The sequence below is a fragment of the Kryptolebias marmoratus genome, linkage group LG16 (genome assembly GCF_001649575.2).
Source record: "Kryptolebias marmoratus isolate JLee-2015 linkage group LG16, ASM164957v2, whole genome shotgun sequence".
NCBI classification, from domain to species: domain Eukaryota; kingdom Metazoa; phylum Chordata; class Actinopteri; order Cyprinodontiformes; family Rivulidae; genus Kryptolebias; species Kryptolebias marmoratus.
Window position 1 is genome coordinate 23156684 of NC_051445.1, and position 20885 is coordinate 23177568.

At 38.6% G+C, this 20885-nt stretch overlaps 1 protein-coding gene across 1 annotated transcript in view; it reads left to right on the plus strand.

The window, feature by feature from the left end:
* The window catches only part of bckdhb (branched chain keto acid dehydrogenase E1 subunit beta), a 53276-nt gene that overhangs the window by 27467 nt on the left and 4924 nt on the right, over positions 1–20885 (plus strand). The window contains exon 9 of the mRNA XM_017413241.3: positions 16605–16691. Within this exon, the coding sequence (XP_017268730.1) occupies positions 16605–16691 (87 nt within the window). The remainder of the gene's footprint in view (positions 1–16604; positions 16692–20885) is intronic.

Consider the following 20885-nt stretch of genomic DNA (forward strand, 5'->3'; position numbering starts at 1 on the left):
GAATTTGAGATTTTCATTTGTTGTCATTTGTAATCATCAAAATTAAACGAAATAAACATTAGAAATATATGAGTTTGTATGTAATGTATGAATATAATATACAAGTTTCACTTTTTAAATGGAATTACTGAAATCAATCTACTTTTTCATGATATTCTAATTTTATGACCAGCACCTGTATAGGCGCTTTTTAATTCCTCGCTGAGAGGACTGTTTTGCTTTCTACAGTTTAATGACTTTTATAGTTGTTCTGGTGGGAGTTGAGACATTATTTCTGTGCATTCTTACATGAATGCACATTTGCTTGACTCATCAGGAGTATGAAATATTTTCCAATGCTTCTGGTATTGTGTTAGTCAGGTTTAGCTCTGACCAGCTAGGAATTGGAGTGTCATGCCTGGGCCAGTCATAATACAGTCATCAGTTCATTAACTATAACTGCAGATGGGTGTCCCACAGCACCACACACAGCCTGTGCACCTGTGATGCTTTTAGAACTTTGACAGATAATTTCCAAAGACATTTTGACTAAAAAAAAAAAGTGTCCAAAACGAAGTGTTATATTATAGGGAAGTCTCGATAGAAAGGCTTCAAAGTCGGTGTGAAAATGAAAATATGACTCTTATTTACCAGAGTCCTAAATAACATCCCTGAAAGCAAAACAGTTTTTGTATCAATATATTTATAAATTACACGTTTTATTGTAGTTACTGTCCATGTACCTGTGAGACACAAACATAAATTTAGATATAGGGTTCCCCCTTTCGCCCTTGTTCCTCTGTTTTATTGAACTTATCCAGCTGTGTGATTTACTATTTATTGCACATCAACAAAAAGGGTACAATAACGTTTTTGCCCGAGCTTGTGTGTGTGTGTTCTTTCATCTGTTGCATTAGCAAAGTGTTTCTTCAACCACTGAACAGATTTTAATGAGAATTTCAGAAAGTAATCGTTGGATGTACTGTGCATCTACAACTGATTAACTTTTGGAGTCAACCCCACTCAAGATGACCACCAAAGCTAAGTGACCTTAGCTAACACAAAAATGGCTGTAACTTTACAGAGATTGAGCTACGGTTTGATGTGGTTGTCAGACCCTCCAGGATTTTGCGATGTTGCGATCGCAACTATTGACGCAAAATCAAGCAAACCCCGCGAAATCGCACATTTGCCCAAAACTCCGCAACTTTCCCGCAACTTTAACCCAATATTTATTGTTTCTAAAGTGATTCGCCACCGTTTCTGCGGTCTAGTGTCTTCTTTGTGGGTTTGTGTAGTGTAACTCACAAAGAAGACATGACGTCACATCCTGTTAACATCAGAATGCTGGGAGCGTACAGGAGCAGCGAGTGTGGGGAAGCTGTTTTGCACGTCCTGCAGTGTAATCATCAAACATAAACGCATCGACAAACACTTTGTGTCTGCAAAACATGTGAGGAGAGCTGCAGACGAGGGACAATCCAGAAATGGTCATGAATGTCACTTTAGAAGCTATCAAAGTTCTCAAATAAAGCACCTTTTGAGAATGTCAATGTTTGTTGGTAATTATCTTACGAAACTAGTATTTTTGGTTTATATATTAAAAGTTGTGGTTTTTTTATTGATTTTAGTAAAAAAAAAAAATCGCAATTTTTCATCGCAACTTTTAGGAAATTGCCCTGCAAAATCAGGCATTTTAGCCCGCAACAATCACAAAAAATGCCCGCGAAATCCTTGAGGGACTGGGTGGTAGCTGGGAGTCATTAACAACACAAACTCTGAGCACCAACACATCAAGATCTCATCATAGAGATTGCGCATAACGTTATTTTCAACTTTTGACCTTTTGACCGAAACGACTAAAATTTCATTTCTCAGCATTAGACAATCTAAAACTAGTATGAAAGGCAGTGGGCAATATACATTCTTTCAATGAATGCTAGGCCTTTGATGTAACCACAGAGAATATGTAATTCTTGATGTACCCTCGCATCAAGTCAGTGTTTGACCATCCACCTGCATGTTCCACCTCTTCCTTTAAACAACCCTCCAGTAATTCTGGATTCTTAATAAATTTCCATTAACACTAAAATCCTTGTAATTTGCTCATTATCATTGTGAACATTTGATATTTTTTACCACAATTTAATTTCAGATTCAGTATGTTCAAATAGATACTTATGTTTTATTTTGATAGGCTATTAAAAAAGTAATATCCTCTCAAAGCAGTCCCGCAGTTTAAGTCATGTAATTGTCTTTGTCATTGTTTTAGTAGCATGCAGCTTTGTTTGACCAGCATAAATCTTTCTGGCTGATTGAAGGAGCTCTTTGTAATGTTTTTGAAACCTTTCAGAACAGCTTTTTATGTAAACATTTGGCGTATGTTGAAAAGGTGAGCCAAGATTATTAGAGCTGCATCTATTTACATCTACAAACACGAGAGGAAAACATATTGTATGAAGATACTGACTCTGAGTTTATTACATCAGAGGGCAGAGACTCCGTGTTGCTGACTTCTTCAGGCCTGTAGGTCCCTGGCGTGGCCAGTGATGGATTTTTTTCCAGCTCGTTGTCTTCTAAATATGAATGAGCTTTCTCCTTTCAGAGAAGCATCTTGGTTTGCACCTCTGCTGAAGTCTCTGTGGCAGCAGCGCTGCCTGGATCTCAGGCCACACTGTGACGCAAGCAGTTTGGCTGAACCTGTTCAACCCTAGTCAACACATGCGCTAGGAGTCACTTAAGGACAGCACTTTGGCGCAACAATTTCTTTCGTTTTAAAGAATAAATGACCTTATATTAAAGACCTAACATTTCATGAAGGAATGCATATCACCCGCTGCCTTTCATGCCAGACTTTTAAACTATCCTCTTATGTTAAGACGGGAGGAAGTTGTAGCCGTTTTGATCAAACCTTGTAAATGACTATATGCACGATGTCCTGTGAGATTGTGAGATCTCGCAAGTAGTGATGTCACCTCGAGATTGTGCTGAGGATGACTCTCAGCTACTGCCACACCCGATTTGTTTTATCTAAGTTATAGCCATTTTTTGTTTTGTTTGTATTATTAATACGTTTTAGATGTTCATCCAGTGATTACTTTCTGTGAGTTTCATCAAAATCTGTCCAGTGGTTCATGAGATTTTTTTGCAGATTCTACAGACAACCGAACACACAGACACGAGCAAAAACATTATAGTTTTTTTTTTTTTTTTTTTTTGCCTTTGGCAGTGGGTGATCATAAGCCCCGAACAAAGGCATAATTTACTGGAAGTGCAGGAGATGCAGGGAGAAGCTCTTAGAGAGGAATGTGCCTCAGCATCTGTTGTGATTCTTGGAAGTGATGCAAGCTATGATGCGTGTTCTGTGCGCTGTTGAGGCTGTACTGATAAGGCCATCTTATCGCGGGTTCACTCCTCCACCTTTTCTCTCTGTTAATGGCTCCAAGCTGTAATGCGTTTCCGGAGTCGAAAGACGGCAGGTAAACATGAGCATGGAAGCAACCGGGAGCCAGGCAGGACACAGTAGGCATGGCTGTGTTTGTCAACCGCTCAGGTAGAAATAAAAACGTGAAAGCAAATGGACTCAAAGGGTGAGCAGTGTTTTCATTTCAGCATCGAGTTCAATGTGTTGTTGTCAGCTAGATGGCTGTGGTCATTATTGGCTTTATTATTACCCACCATAATTACATGTGGTTAGTAATTTGTTATTTGAGGTTGCTTTAAAAAGGCACTGCAAGTTTTTACTGCAGCCACACATTAAAAATATGTTATCTGCACTACAGCAAGCCCGATTTGAGCTTCCTCAGATGGAAATTGTTTTCTGACGATGGATAAAGAGATGCTCTGCTATAACTTTGATTTTTATGATGAATAAATAATGCTTGCTGAAAGAGGCTGCTTTCAGTGGGAAACCCAGTCACCATGAGCTCACTGATTTTTACGCCTGAACAACTCTCTTCAACCTTGCCCGAACATGTTTTGGAAAATTTGATCTAATATCTAAATGCTTCAGTACAAGAATTGCTGTGGTTAAATAGGCTTTGAAATTTACTCCTCGGTTTTCCTGATACACAGGGATCTTGTTTTGTCACACAGAATTATACAGGGTCATCTGGCAACACTATTTTTAAGGCTCACACGAAACATTAAGAGTTTTCCAACATCCGATAGAGATCATCAGCTCCGTTCTAAAGAGAATTAAAAATAACAGTCCAGATTATCTTTACTAGTGATTATTTGTGGTAAACAATATTGTTATTAAACCATATAAAATGAATCAAATTTTACAACTAGACTTTTTTTAGTTGTAGAACTCTAATATGTTTGCTAATGTGCCACTCATGCTCACCTTTCATCCTCATGGTTCATCTAAAGTCATGTTGAATTGCAACAATGTGTGAAGCCTGACCCAGAAAGATCACTTAGGAGCAGCCATATATAGATGCAGATAAATTTGGTGTTACTCTTCCACAGTAATAAAACAAAACCACAGCTGATGTGGCTGGCCAAAAAGCTTCAGTTTTGTCTCATCAGGCCCAGAAACTTCTCCCAGAAATGTTGGGGCTTGTCAGCATTCATTTTGCTAAATTCTTGTCTGGCTTTTTTTTGTGTTTATTCTGTCAGTAGTAGAGGCCTTCTGGGTCTTCTTCCACGGAGCCTATTATGATTTGAAATGGTGCAAGCAGAACGGGATGTACCTTGAACTTAAAGTTCAGCTTGATTGGTTTTGGATGATTTCCTTTGCTCTTTTTCTGCTATCCTTCCTATCCATCTGATCAACCAGGGGTTGCATTTCCTCTTGCCTCCATGTCCTGGGAGGTTGACTACAGTCCTATGAACACTACGCTTTATAATAATATTGGCAGCTGTGATCCCAGGAACTTGAAGCTGCTTGGAGATGGTCTTGTTGCCTTTAGCTTTAACACGAATATCTTTAATCTTTCTGAGTTCCTCACAGCTCTCATCTTTGCTTTCTTTACTCTTATGTTTATCGTGGTGTACGTGTGATACTAATTAGAGATTAATATTCTCATTAAGAGTGCCATTAATCTGTTCATACTATTTTAGCATATTTTTGTAAAAAAAAAATTGCATTATTTTCTTTTTTGTTTGTTTGTTTGTTTGTTTGTTTGCTCTGTCACATACTAGTGATATGCAGATATGCATTAGACAAATGATTTAATTGAATTCCTTTTTTTTTGAGAAATGAAGCATTGTTTCAAGAAGTTGTAAGGGAATCTGCAAATTTGTCGTCTCTATAGATGGATATCAAAACAAATCTGCTGTTCAAAGTCCATACTCCTAATCTGCCTGTAGTGTGTTTTTTATTTGGCTCTGGCTACAGTAATGTTGTTGAAACCCAGCCTTAAAACATGTTCATTGTTGTTCGCCAATACTAGATGCACGTCTCCTCCTTAGGGAAGATATAGAAACTGCTCACTTCTGACGAATTGAAGAAAGTCACAACCCTCGACCCTGGGGCATCACTTTTCATTTGAACTAATTCGGCATGACCATGTTCTAACAGCTCCCATTGCCTCCTACGCACTTTGCATTTCCATTCCCCTTCCAGTAGAAAGGATTATCTTTTTTGTTGTTTTTTTTTTTGTTTAACATCCTTTCCAATTATGAAATATGAGCCACAAGCTCATTATGATAATCATGTTGGGCAGCAAATCCTGGCTGCCTGCAGGTAGCCTGAAGTTGGTGAGCCAGAGGCAGATTATTTGTATTAATCAAACAAGAGCAAGTTTACAGAAATAGTTAAAGGCCTTAAAGAAATGCATATCACCCGCTACTTTTCATACCAACATTTCTAAACTGAGATAATCTTGTTATGAAAAAAGGAGGAAATACAGTCGTTTCAGTCTAATCTTAAAAACATTACTCCAACACAACATCATACGATTTTGGGCAAGATCTATTAGCACTCAGAGAATGTGTTGCAGATGGCTCTGCTACTACCAAACCATATTTTAGCTCAATGTTTGTAAAAGTGACTAAATTATAGCCATTTTTGCATCGGCTAAGGTCATTTACCTGTGGCAGCAATGTTGGATTGGATGGATTCCAAATGTTAATCAGTTGTAGATGTACGTGTAATGATTGCAAAGACCCATGAGTTAGCGAGCAAGATTCAGAAAATGTCCAGGAACATATTTTAGGTAAATGTATTCCTTTTGCAATAGCCTCTGATGACTGGTTATGATTAACATGATTAACAGCTTTTATGATTTAGGCATCGGGTTGCCAAATATTTTAGTTTAGAATGGAAAAGTTGTGTACAATTGACATTATTATTAGGTAAATTTTTATACAGATTATTCTTAACAGTACATGTAAAAATGTATGAAATGGCACCACATTTAGTCTGTTTGGTGCAACAAAATGGCATAGTTTAATTATTTTTTTTTTTTTATCAAAACCAATCGTCATTAAATATTTAACATTTGGATGTCATTTATCTTTACTTCTGGACTGACTATACTGACTATATTACCTTGGTGCACTGAGTTGACACTCAGCTGCTTCGCAGGCACTAACTGGCCTTATCTGACTCTGTGGTCTGAAGTCGAGCAATTGATGGGGCAGACTGCCTGCTGGCAATTATCTTACAGACAGACCGGACTCAAGCCTTTCCTTCTCTTTCAGCCAAAATCTGCTCCTTGGCCCACCACAATACTCCTAATATCTTTGGCCTGCTGACACACACACACACGCACACACTGGAAACAATCAAAGAAGAAAATAATCACTCAGGCAGAGTGGCCAGAAGTTTGGGCCCCATATATTTTTTTCAGTCCAAGTCTGAAATTATAATGTTAACACTGAGCTGTGTGGACACAACCAGCAGGGCTTTGTGGGGTAGGGGGTAGGGGGTGGGTTGTATGGTCATATGTTTTTTGCTGTCTACTGTGTGTGTCATATGTACAGCAGGGTTTTCAGTGGAAAATTACTCACACTAGTTCTTCAGAGATCCAGCTTCACATTTTTTGTCCCATTATATCCTAAAGTTCAATATAATTCAAAGGAAAATAATAAATCCCTCAACCAACATATTGGTTCACAGCTTTAAAGTTTTCTTTTATGTGACATGTGTCACTATCATTTTTCTTTAAATTACTAAAAACGTTTTATTTTGTAGCAAAATATTCCAAGGTATGGTAATCTCTGCACTTGTCTTCTCCGGTCCCCCCACTTGTGTCTCTGTAACTGATCCCTTTTCCATTCTTCCTATTGGCAGTAGTCACTGTTGAAATAGCACAGCTAGGCACTGGAGATTTCTCAGATTCTTTAGTTGTACTCGTTGGAGAAATGTGGCCTTTAAATTTGACAAGTTCACCGTAGGAGTATTGAAAAATCATATACACTCCCAGCCGTGAAAACAAAAGTGTGGACTTCAGCTTTGATTGTTCTTCAGCTAGTGATTATCACAGATCAGCAAGGTTTGTCAGTCACCACAAATGTACGCAAAATACTATTGCAAACATGAGGTTAACTATCACAGTGTTGGCTGCAAAAATCCCAGCAAGACGAGGAAATTTGCACATTTTCTGTTCCATTTTTGCTATGCAGTAACAGTTGGCTAAATGGGACCAGCTAATAATTACAATAATTATGAAGGCAGGGACAGTTTTAGCTTTGGATAACCCCTTTAAAAGGAAAATCTATTTGAATTGGTTATACCGTTGCTTGTCACGGCCAGATCATCAAATTTCCACAGGAGGAAACCATTGAGGAGCCTTGGCCCGTTGTGTGGGCAGATTGAGATCATTGAGGTCAGCCCGTAGGCCGATAACATGACCGAACGGAAAACACAGAGGGTCTGAAGTCACAAGGACAGACATCCAAGAGGTCTACTCAAATAGAACACATACTACCAGATAATTTTCCAGGTCTTAAAAGTCAGTTAAAGAATTTATAGTGAGTTACATCAACAGAAACTAAACCAAAAAGTAATTTTTCACAGTCTTCAAGGATTTTATGGGTTGTTTTTTTTTCACGCCATCTATTTGGATTGGTATATTTTATTTTGCACCAAAATTTCAAACATATCTGCAAAGCATTTTTACCTCGATTTGTCATGATCAGGGTTGTAGGAGCCTGGAGCTTTAACCCACCCTGGTCTGTTATCTGTTTGAACAAATGCTACCATGTCTATTAAGTGTTTTAAGCTGTTTTACCTTTATTGAAAATCAAGTTTTCAAACTTTAAAAAAGAATTCCATGTAGCAATGTTTTATTTATTTATCAGTTTTTATATTGTGACCCAAATGAGCAGCCAAACCATTTTCACCTGCAAAACACAGAATAATGAAGACAAATTTAAAATTGTGGATTAAAACAATGGCATCCCAATATGTTACAAATTAACCAATTTTCTTACTATGCTTGCTAGGACTAACATTTCTTGTTAACTGGAACAAGGTTTATCTCATATTGGTATTTAGCAGCTCATTTCTAGCATTGTGCTAACTGGTTGACTGGAAATTTCCTTTCATTGTTATCTCTGTATGGGTGCTAATCAACTTGAACTTCTGCCAAACTGTACCACAACCCGATACCAAATGGTTGTTATTTCATAAAACAGTAACTTTTTTTTTTCTACACAGCAGTTGACCTTTTTCTACAAACCCAAGCACTTAGCATATGTATGTATAGTCATAAACGTACTCGCTTTTATATAATAGAATTATATAATATAGGCATCGGCTCCCTGTGAGCCTGCATAAGACCAAGCAGGTACAGAAAATAAACAGATGGATGGATATAGTTATAGTGATGTGTATTAATTTGCACAAATAAATTTGTGCTTCCTTGTTTATTTGTTTGTCTTTAATTGCATCTAAATAAAGATTTCCCCTTCAGCAAAAAAATAAATAAACTTTTCCAACTCCTGAAATCGCTCAGGCATTGCACGTAAAAAATGCACGTCAGTCACAGCCTTTCAACAACAACAAAAAAAAAACAGGTGTATTGAAGCAAATGCTGCTTATATGGTATACAGAAAAATCCCAGCCTGACCTGCTTGTGTTTTTAGGCTAACATATCAAATCATCATAATTTTAGTAGCTTAATGTCAAATTTGAACAAAACTCCGTTTGTAAATTTCTTCTGTCTTGAAATTGCCTAACCACCTCAATGTTGATAATAATGATAACTGGTCTAAAATCTGTTTAAATTTATTTAAAAAGTGAACTTGTATAAATAAAATCATCAGGATTAGAGTAGCAGCTAAGGTGGGTACAAAGTGGGCACAGATGGGTACGAAGAAACCTCTGCCAGACAGCTTCTTTTTGTACTCAAAAAGTATGAGTACCTGTGTTTTCATGAAGATTAGACATGGCTTCCAGCACCATTAGTTTGAATAAATGGCTCTGAGTGCCGTCAAGAGTCAGCAAAGCAAGGGGCCTTTTGAAAGCTCTGGATATTGTGTCACTGTTGTGGTTAACACAACTCGTCAATGTTGCATATAGAACCAGACAACACCTGGAAAGTAGCAGACCAGAGTGCTGGTTCACATTTTTTAAAAGGAGGTACGGAGAGTCTGTTCCAGCTATCGAAGGATCACACTTCTCAGCCTTCCTGGAAAGGTTTACTCCAGGGTTTTGTCAGGGCTGTCTTATCCTGTTTGTGGTGTTCATGAACAAGATCTCAAGGCACAGTCTGGTTTGTGAACCTCAGAATCTTGTCTCTGCTTTTTGAAGATTATGTTTCTGTTGGGTCAAAAGGCAAACCTCTCAATTTACTGGTTGGTATAGGTTCCAGCCTCCACCTATGGTCATGAAGTATGTACCGGGATCAAAGGAACAAAATCCCAGATACAAGTGGCTGAAATGTGCCTCTTTCATGGTTTGCCAGCCTCAGCCTTAAAAACAAGGTGAGGACCTCCATCATCTGATGGGAGCTCGGATTAGAGCCACTGCTCCTCCATATTGAAAGCCTGCTGAAGATGATTGGGTGTCTGATTAGGATGCTTTGTGGATGCCTCCTTTCTGAGGTTATCCAGGTACTTACCACTGGGAGGAGACCCTGGGCCAGACCCAGAACTCGCTGGAGGGAATGTATATTGTTTATGGCCTGGGAACACCGAGGGATCCCCCAGGAGGAGCTGGAAGTTGTCGCTGGGGAGAGGGATGTCTGGGTTTCCCTCCTCGACCTGTTGCTTCTGCGACCTGACCACAGATAAGCGGTAGAGGATGGATGGATGTCTCTGAGTTGAGCATAGAATAGGTCCACTCCTTACTGGTTCACCCTATCACGACCCACATAAAAGTGATGACACTTGGAGAACGAAGCATTTATTTCTCAAATATAGAGCAACAACCAGGAATCATCTGCTGGAGCAATAGTGGTCAGGATTAGTGAATGAAAAGATAAACAGAAAATGCCTTAAATTCAAAGACAGAAAGAGGAGGTAAGATTTGTGTTATGTCTGGTGTAACACAAATGACAGTAGAAAGTCCAAAAAAGTAAAAACACACATTAAAATATTGCACCCGTGTTACATTTTTAAAGTGAGAACTTTGTGATTACCTCCTAAACAGTAAAATTGCTATAAAAAAACAGCTTCAGGGAAAAAATAATGCATGAAGTTATTTAATATTGTGATAAAACATTGTCTTCAGCCCTCAATATTGAAGGGACTGGAGATTTTTTTGTTTTCCAAATTCTTGCAAACATTTTTTCTTTTTTATTTTTTATTGTTCTTTTTCAAAGATGAACAGTAAAAATAGACATATTAGAGCTATTAATACTGTGAAATATTGAGCTTTTAAATTATGTTGGATTTCTTTGTACAGATTAAACTTTGTTTTTATGATTGTTAATAAATGATTCCACATTTTTATTTTATTTTTTACTTTATTTGAACAAGCAGGGGCCTATAAATCAGTTTTTTATTGTTCTAGAAACCTGCAGTTCCTAAATGGTTGTTCATTATTTTAGGCTAGTCCATCTTTTCCGAGTAAAACAAAAATTATGTTCACCCTACCAGTATATTTGCTTTCCAGCTGAAGACTCAGTCCAAAGATGTGCTTGCACTGCACAGAGAGGGAAGTACGTGTTTTATTTCCACCCTCTTTGTAAATCGCAGGCATTTTACAACATCCAGGCAGCTCTTCTTCTGCTCATTCTTCCATTGTGTGTCCTGCTGCCTCCACCACAACAGTAACAGACTGCCCAGCATGAACCTTTTTGGGTTCTTATATATGCTTTATCCTATGCTGCATCATGTTTTGACAGATTTTGCAATTTAAGCAATTTCTGACATGAAATTGCACATTTATGTCATTTTGTCAATGACCAAGTCACTCATTGGTAATAAAGTAGGCTATAGTGACGGAGTTGTTGTTAATACTTTGAATTGCACTACGCTTTTTGCATTGCCCTACTAAACCGTAGCCGTTGCTACAAAGAAATGATACTGGTACACTTCAGGAATGATAGCAGAAAAGGTGGAAGTACACTCTTTCTGAACAAACTTAACTACGTAGTTTTAACTTCTTTGCACTCAGCTGGGATTAAATTTGTAGCAAATCAAAGCGTTATCCAAAGCAACGCTGTTGCCATTTTTGGATACCCTGGTATATTTTATAACCATATTACCACCCAACCCCACTGTCTATCAACCCACAATGCCCCTAAAGTATCACTGTCATGATAACGTGCATGTTTTAATCAGAAATCTTCACAGAGTTATGGGTAAGTCAGACCTTTCACTCTAATTGCTTTATACGAGTTATCCAGCTGAGAAAAAAAAAACTTTATACAAGATACAGTTACATCCACAGAAACCGCATGTTATGTTATCCATGACTTTATAGAGCTTTTAAAAATTGTTTATTGATTTACTGCCTTACAATGTTCTCATAAAGCCTGTGGGGTGCTCACAAAGAGCTGTCATAGATTTGGATGTACAAATACTTGTGCATGTGTGCACAGTCAGTAGTGTAGTATGGCTACAGAGCAAAAAGGCAGTGTGTGTGTGTGTGTGTGTGTGTGTGCGCGCTACAGGGAGTAATTCATTTGGATTTGCTTTAATGGGTCTTTATGAAATGTTTAAAATTATTGCTGTCAAAGGTCTCCTGGTGTCCTGGCTCCTCTGGAGGATTGCTTGGCCCCCTGCCCAGTGCCAAAGCGGTTCTACTCTTTCTCCCTCTCTCCACCCATCCACCCTCCTTATCTTCTCACTACATCTCGTTCTCACATTCCCTCTTTTTGTTGCGAGTTGCAGTGGAGTTTTGTACGGCAACAAAAAGAGCTTCCCTGTTACCGCAGTTGGCCGGGCAGTCGCCCCCTCTTCGCTAATCGCAGAGGGCCACTTTAAAGGCCCCAGCAAGTAGTCTGGCCTGGTCCTGACTCTCATTTGTCACGGAGAACACATTGTGGCACATGAGTTAGGACGCTGTGGTGGCCGCACAATTACAGGGGCGACTGAAGGCAGCAAAGCCAAGCAGATCCAGCGGCAAGGATGACTCCTCTGTGGCGGCACTGAACTAAACATTCTGTTACTGTCATGTTTTGATGGACGGCCTGAGCCAGGAGGAGGCACATTATATGGGAAGACAGAGAGTCACTTGGTGTCTTTTGTGCAGATAAGTGTGGAAACATACAGTACAAGCACAGCATTTTTTTTTTTCCCTAACCACTATTTTTTAGGTCACTCTCAATGAGTTTAGAATTGCAAAAAATACAGATCTAACAAATAAGAGTTGGCAGCTTCCTCTGGAAAGATTCTTACATGTTTTGAAAACTTTAAAAGCACATTATGTGATCCTGCAGTAGTCAAACCACACTCCAGTTTAGCTTCCAGTATGGACTGTTTTTATACACTTCTGCGCAGTTTCTTTTTAGAGTGAGTCATTGCTCTATGACAACAATACAGAATGCACACATGACTGCATTCACAAACCTTCATATAAACATGTGCTCTTATGCCTCTGCGGGGCCTCCCCATCAGTCACTGTGTGTCTGAGTGACTGTAAATGCAGTGGGAGAGTGATGAAGCTGACCTGAGCCTTTGAGGCCATAATAGGCCATTGCACGCCAGCCTCCGAGTGGCGGGGCCACATAGCGGGATGAGAAAACAGGCTCCATAAAAACCATGTGGGATAAATGAATGCATCAGTAGTGTATGGAGAAAAAAGGAGGTGACAAGGATCAGACCGGCCAAGACAGGAAGGAGCCCTTTTGGAAGAGGAGACTAATCCAGGGAGCAAAAGCTGAGGACAAACTCCATGCTGCTCATTAGCTTTGGGTGTGTATGGGAACGGCTGTAAACATGACATTTCTACTGCAGCCAGCGGAACGGCTTCGGCATCAAATGACAGCCCTGCAGTACAATGAGTAGTAAAGCTGTGGCCACCAGAGCTGTCGCCCAGCCCAGCTACCATCAGCTGCCACCGACCAGGAGTTTTCAGTTTGACTCTGAGCCAGGTCAAGGCCACAAAATAGGATGTCTCAAACTAGCTTGGACAAGTTCAGTTCTCAACAATAATATAGTAAAATGTTCTCGTACAAGTAAAAAAGTTCCTAAGATTCTTTACTTTAGTTTGGATGTTATGTGAGATCTTTTAAGAAACTACGCTGGTTAAGCTACCCATCCCTATAATGGGAAATATCCATCTTCACTAAAATTAAATTTGTCACTGAGTTAATGCCACAGTTTCTTAGCTTGTTCTTAAATCAGGCAAGTCTCCGGGTGTGTATCCTTGTTTTGTTGTGTAATTATTGTCTGGGAAAACTCGCAAAGTAAATGATAAGTTTACTTATTTATAGCTTGACTCTTTTAGAGAACAAACTGCAATGTTAATATAAAAAAAAGGATTCAAAATTGAATTTTAGTCCTATTTAAGAAGTTCTCAAGAGCAACACAAAATGTGTGAAGTGTTCAGTTTCACTCTTTTTTTTTTGTTTGCCTTCTTTGGTGAGTGTTGATTGACTGCCATTTTCCACCGACACTCTCTACCTTTTTGCTGGTGCACAGTTTGCTTTTTTTCAGCTCTTTTTTTTCGTCTCTTTGATTGGCTGGACATGAGCCACTCAGTAATAAACTCATCAGGCACATGTCCCTGGTGTAACCTTAACAAAAAGATCCCCCTTGCCAACACGTCTTCCTGGGGTTATATTGAAAGATTCATGACACGTTGAACCGTCTTTCCCTCTCAAAAGACATAATTTCTCTGCTTGGATTCATCTAACAGATCATCATCTTCCCCTGTCCAATGTACTTCCTCTGGGCCCACAGTCATTTTAAAAGTAGTGGGTTTATCCATGTTATGAGTCCCACTTTTGCAAACATGAAAGGTGGCTGTCAGGGGCAAATAAGAGGATTGGCTTTAGAGGAAGAAGGGTCAAACCATGTGACGAGTGAAAGGTTCTGTCTCCAACCGGAAGCAGTTGGGTTAAAGGCTACAGCTAAAATTACTCTGAGGTTCTGTAACAGTTGCCAGTCAGATGGAAAAACAACGGAGTATATGTGTGTTGTTTTATGTCTGTTAAAATTGTAATTGGACCTCGGGCCGCGAGGTAAGTTGGAACAGGCAAGGTAGATGTAGACTGGGGTTATATTTCCCTCTGTGGAGACAGCATATTGTAACAGAGAAATGTTTAATTTTTGGTATTATTATTTTTATTAGTGTGAAACCACTTGTTTTGTTTTTACCCTGAAATGGTTTCTTCTTTTTTATGGTAACCAAAATTAAAAAGGTTTTCCCTGACAGTGAATGCTGAGGCTCTAAATGTCACTTGTTTTAAAGCCGTATGACTGTAGGCAAAAAATTTGAAATGGGTTACAAGTTTTTCCATGCCTGAGTGTCTGGAATTTTGCCCAGCAATATTACAAAAACAATGGCGAGCCTCTATTGTATCCAGAGTATGCAAAGAATGCCCTTTTGGTGCATCGGTGATAGGTGTCCCCTGAGGGAGTGGACTTGCAGGGAAATGTATGCAATGCTTGAGCCTCAGTGTAAACTGGATGTTAACGGCCTTTGTGTACAGGTTGGATTCAGATGAGGAATGGGTTCAGCATCAGGGCGGGGTAGAAAACTGTGCCGCAGTTCTGTTTATTCACCTGACCTGCATGAGTCATGGAGCTGAGGCAAACCTTACAGCAACATGTCATATCAAGACATCGCCCAGCTCTCGGCTCGCCGCTTGATTCCTCCTCACGGTGCAGATTGCTATTTGTTGTTGTTGTCTTTCAGTGTTATTACTTTCACATTCCTGAAGATGGTGTCATATAATCAGTGTATTTGACTGAACTCATTCACCTCTTAATAACAAATAACTTGAAACACTGCCTCAGAATGAACTTCAGGAGAGAATTTTGTCTGACTACTTGAGTTTTACATTTAAAAAATCTTTGCATTTCTCTAAATAACTCATATCACACTGCCATCTACCATGAACATGTTAGGATTAGTGACATAATGCTGACTCTCTTGGCCTCTAATGCAAGTGAGTGACAGTTGCACAGTTAACACATGATTATTTAGTGCTTCACAGCCAAACCTGTGACCTCAGCTATGTAAACATTTTCCTGTTTAGCATCAGGATGAAGCCCCAAAATGCCTGTGTGTGGAAGTCTAGCTTAATTTACAGTGCCATATGTGATGCTTATTTTTGTCAGGATATATAGTTACCATGGCAGTTTGGTTTGGTTCGTGGTTTTGAGGGATAAAGAAGTATGCAACAGTCACCCCTCTGTGCTTAAATGGATCTGTATTGTTTAGTGCTGTTATTTCAGTGTTAAATATACATTCTTCAACATAAGCCAGAGATTCCTTCTGCTTACACTAGTCTTTACTCATTTTCTTTAAATCATACTGGATTTCCTGAATCCGACAGTATTGCAAACAGCATTATTATCTACATTGTTAGTAATTATGCAGTGTCTCAAAAGTGTTTGCCCTATTTATTTCTAGAAATAAAGTAAGCCACCACAACTGGATAGAACAGAGAAGTTTGCTGAAGTTGCAAAGAACAGACATAGCTTTGGTTAGGACAAGTGGTGAGTGGATAAGATTATAGTATAGTATTGGTTTTATGCTGTTTTAGATAACGGGTGGGGTGAAGGCATCCCTCTGCAGTAATGTCAGGTTACAGAAAACCCAGATAGAAATGCCTGGGAGGTGGAGACCTTTAATGTCCATGATTGTCCAGTTGGACCCGTGTGCCAGCCTAAATCAGCCCTTCAGCTCATAATGTTGTGTCATTTCTATTTTATGTAATCACTCACACATTCAGCGCAGCACAGTCACACACAAATGCACCCTGAGGGAAGTCAACAGATATAGCACACCACATGGAGAAGAATGTGAACCACTCGTACTTGTCAACACCCAGTACTCAAGAGTGCCACCTCCAGTAGTTCTCACCTTTACAGGGTATCTGTATGTAATATGTAACTTAAAGCCTTTCCATGTGCAAATGTATGTTGGTAAAATCTTTAAAATGTTTTTTTTTCCATCAACCAGGAATTGTCACATATAATTATCATTTTGTCTCAAAGAGTTATGACTTGGTGAAATGTTTATTTGAGCTCAAATGTCTTCTGTGTTCCACTATTTACCCATGTGTTTGTGGGTCTGCCACTTACATACTATATATCTTTTTGCTTTTCAGTCGGTGGTAAAAACTGGACGTTTGCTCATCAGTCATGAAGCACCAGTGACAGGAGGCTTTGCTGCTGAAATAAGCTCCACCGTTCAGGTGAGTGTAACTGTTTCTCTGGTGGAGAGTATGTGAGATACGCCGGATTGAAAAAGGAACGATTTTATTGGCAGCTTTAACTCCCAGGGGTAGGAGGTGGCCTTCAAAGGTGTACTGGTTTGTTAATTGGCTATGGTTTTGTCCATAAAAGCCCCACTTTGTAATAAAGCTTTAACAGCCTCTCACTGAACGCCCCAGAGCTGTGATTTTCAAATTATAACACGTGCCCTTCCATGGTAGAAGTTGGAGAATTGATGAAAGGCACAGCAAGGAGACATTAAGGAAAGACAATGTTTCACTTTCAGAGTAATGTGCTCACTTGTTAGTGGTCTTTACATCTACATTCAAAACAGCTTGTAATAGCTAATCTTGCATTTCTCCATTCAATCCCTCAGTGCATTTAAGACATTAAGATGAATGCCACTTTGTAGCATGGTTGTATAATAGTATTTTATGAAGTTGGGCGTTGAAATTTAAATGCCACCAAGAAGAGCTCCAGAAAAATTAGAAAAACCATTCACAATTATTTTTGTTTGTATGATATTGTATGTAAAGGATTTACATTAATGATTTGACTATGCATTGATAAACCAAAATAAATCAAATCCAAAACTATATATACATATTCTACGTTTAAATTTTGGTTTAACTGCAACTTACTGTCTGCTCTACAGCAAAGCCAATGTGATGTAAATTTTGTCATCTGTACCAGTTCGTGAGGGTCTGCTGGGTGTCTGCGGTAAACCACATGCAACCTAGAATTTTGTGACTTTCTAGTCAACACATATACCATGATAAAACCCCCATATAAAAGGTTGCACCAAAAGCACAACAAACAAGGAAGAGCACAAACATAACTACAAGCAGAAGAAAGAAAACAAGTGCGCTCGTTGTTCAGGGCATACTCTGAAGAGATGGACTTTTTGTAAAGTTTACCACTTGTGGATTAGAGGCACATAGTACTTGTGTCAAATTCCTGGTTAGAAAACATTGTCAACATATAAGAAAATACTAGATGAAATGTCCCTGCCTTCTTTTGTTGTTGGGAACTGAAGCCAGCAGGACCTTGTTTATGGGAGCTCCAGTGTTGTATTTTTGGAATCAGAGTTTGTGCACTCAGCATGTGGGGCTTTAAATCTCCCCCACACACAATCATAGAGTTACATGACCTTTCTTTTAAACATGAAAGAAGTAATTACAGCCTAACAGATGAGAAATATTAATATTTGAACGTACAGCAGCAAGGTAAGAACTAAGTGAATCAACAAGAATCAAAACCTGAAACAAATTATTTGAAGGTGTTTATTTAACAAGAAAAAAATTTGTTCTTCTTGAATGTCTAAACAACCTCCAACATGTTTTACATTTTTATATTACAGTATCTATAAGTAACAGAGTATGAAAGTTAATGAAACAGGCTTGGGAAATTAAGGGGAATTAAGACCTACTTATGTGCATAGTAGTAGAGGATGTTTTGTAAGTTTTTAGTTCCTGTTTCGTCATTTGTGAATATAGTGGGTCTTACCAAATAGTATAAGCTTCACTATATTACTTTTACGTTCGTACTATAATCAATGCATGCTGGTTTGATGTAAATTTAAAATAAATGAAATATAATTAGGATGAACAACTAAATAGAAACACCCCCTCATTGCATCCCATTTAATTTATTTTTGTATTATGTGGTTAACTTGTGTAAGATAAATGACTTAAATGTAGCTGTGAAAACCACTCTACCATCAAGGAGCAATTTCCTTTTCAGCAGTGACCACTTTTGTCTTTTACGCTGGCTTGTTTAAGTCATCAGACTGATTGTGCACAAGTTTGTGTTTGCTGGAACAGTTGTGTTGGTAATGTGTCTAATTTATAGCTGTCTCAATTTAATGAGTTGATCCTTTATTGTCAGTCAAATGCATCTTTCTCCACCATTATGAAGGCTTAAATGGCCAGTGAGTCATTCCTTTCATGTCCAAGTTTTTCATGAGTAATGTGAGTCGTTGGCGCTTTCACTAAATACACTGATGTGCTGTTTTCATGTAGCTTCAGTTGGTTTGAGTTATTAATCCTAAAAGAAATCTTCAGAATTACTGAGTCAAGTTTTAACAGCTTGCAGATTGATCTCAGTTTCCGTGTTGAGCCCTTCATTGTATTAGAGATGGTCCTTCACCAAAGGCAAAGTAAAAGGCTGTTACAGAATAAACAAAACAAGACTTTGACACAAATGAGACTTATGACCGTTCACAGTAGCAAGCTAATAAGAGTTTTCGATGAGACATGCAGTCATGGGAAAATCAGAGTCCACCCTCTTTCAAATCTAGGATTTTACATATCAAGGCAAAATCAAAATGATCTAGTTTTCACCAGTTTCTAACCTCAAACAACAGATTCTATTATGTTGTTATTTAATAACGAAAAAAAACAAAACCAGTGTGGAAAAGATGTGTGTGAATAACTGAGTTCTAGCTGATTATAATTCCACAGGCTGCAAAACTAAACTGAGCTTTAAAAAAGAAAAACATTTTTCTTTTAAAGACCATTTCTTGTATTTATGTTAGTGAGCAGTAAAGAGAGAGGCGTGTAGATATTAGTGATGTACATTTTAAGCTAAAACACTCAAACTTGTTGGTAATTATTCAATTTTTCTTCAAATATTCCCCCCTCATCATCCGTCCACCTACCAGCGACCACTCCAAGCACAAGACCGACCTACAGGAATTCCTGCTTCTCACAATGTGTGCTTATGCCATCCTTATCCTAATTAATTAAGCACAAGATGGGTTGTAAATACTGGTTAGTGCACATCATGGGTATCTGAGTGATTTAAACTAACAGAAACTCACATCCTGTATGTCATTTTCAGCAGAGCTGTGGTAAATCACTGACATTTGGTCCAGAGTATCGTATACATTCTAGCCCAGTCGGTGGTAAGGTTGATGACCTTCTCATCTTTTTCATAAATATGTTCTGTATCAGAATCAGGCTATATCATTGCCTGTAAGGTTTATCTGAATGAAAAACAGCCAACATCTTTGTGCGTCACTATAAAAGTTATATAGCTCCTCAGCATGTCTTTCTCATTCAGGCATACACTACATTCCCTTTGAAGGCCTATGTTTATACAAGAGATCTTTTCTTTTCTTTTTTTTTTTTTTGAAAGACTTAAGAATTGGATGACTGCACTGAGTAAAAGGTTAAGGAGGACATGAAGGCAGGTTTTTGCAGCTTGCTCCTATCAGTAGCCTAAAGCCCCAACCTGTAGTCCCTAATTCAAGTCCACGTTTGCTTATCTGGTGCGATCAAAATCAAATTTCACTCATTCCAAGTCGTTTGACATACTGACATTGCTTTGCTAAAGTAGCCCTGAGGTGCATCTGCAATGAGAACACGGACAGACAAACTGCACCAAAAGCCACACTGCAGCTCAACACACAGCAGAAAAACCTGCATCAAATCCATTTTCTGGACACTCAAAAGCATTGACATTCTACTTTGTTATGAAGTATTTTTAAGGGGACACAACAGATTTTGTTTTATACATATGTAATCAAGAATCGCATATTATTTTCCACATATCCCTGCTTTTTAGGAGAGCGTGGTCACAGACCTGAGCTCAGTCTGAAGGAGAAGGGTTAAGGGTCTTGCTTAAATATCCACTGTGACATTCTAAAAACAAACCCAGAAATTTAAACACTAAGATATTTCAAAACTAGGACAAAAGAAATACTAGCAGATCATCAACACAGCCTTCTCTCACCATCTAAAAGTAATTTGCTTTCTTAAAGCTAAACATGTTTGAAAGATCCTAACGGACATGTCTTGAGTTTAAAACCTGTTTCTGCCTGTTCTCAGCTGAAATCAAGACGCATAAGTAATATAGAATGCGATATTGGCTCCTAGCCCATCCTGTCTAACTGCAAACCCCAATCTGCGGGTGTTTCTGACAATTTCAGACCTTTTTTTTGTTTGTTTTGGTGAGTGCAACAGGAGACACAATAACATCACAGCGATTTTAAGCCTCCACTGGGTTGTATTTTTAAACCCTGCGCCACTGCAGGACACAGACCTTTTGCGACTCCCATGTTAACATATTTTTATTCTGACATTTAAGTATATTACACATAATGATGCGCTTCCCAAAAGCTAAACAATGATTTGAATGAAATCTGAGTTGTGTGGCCATTCCTTGTCCAGTTT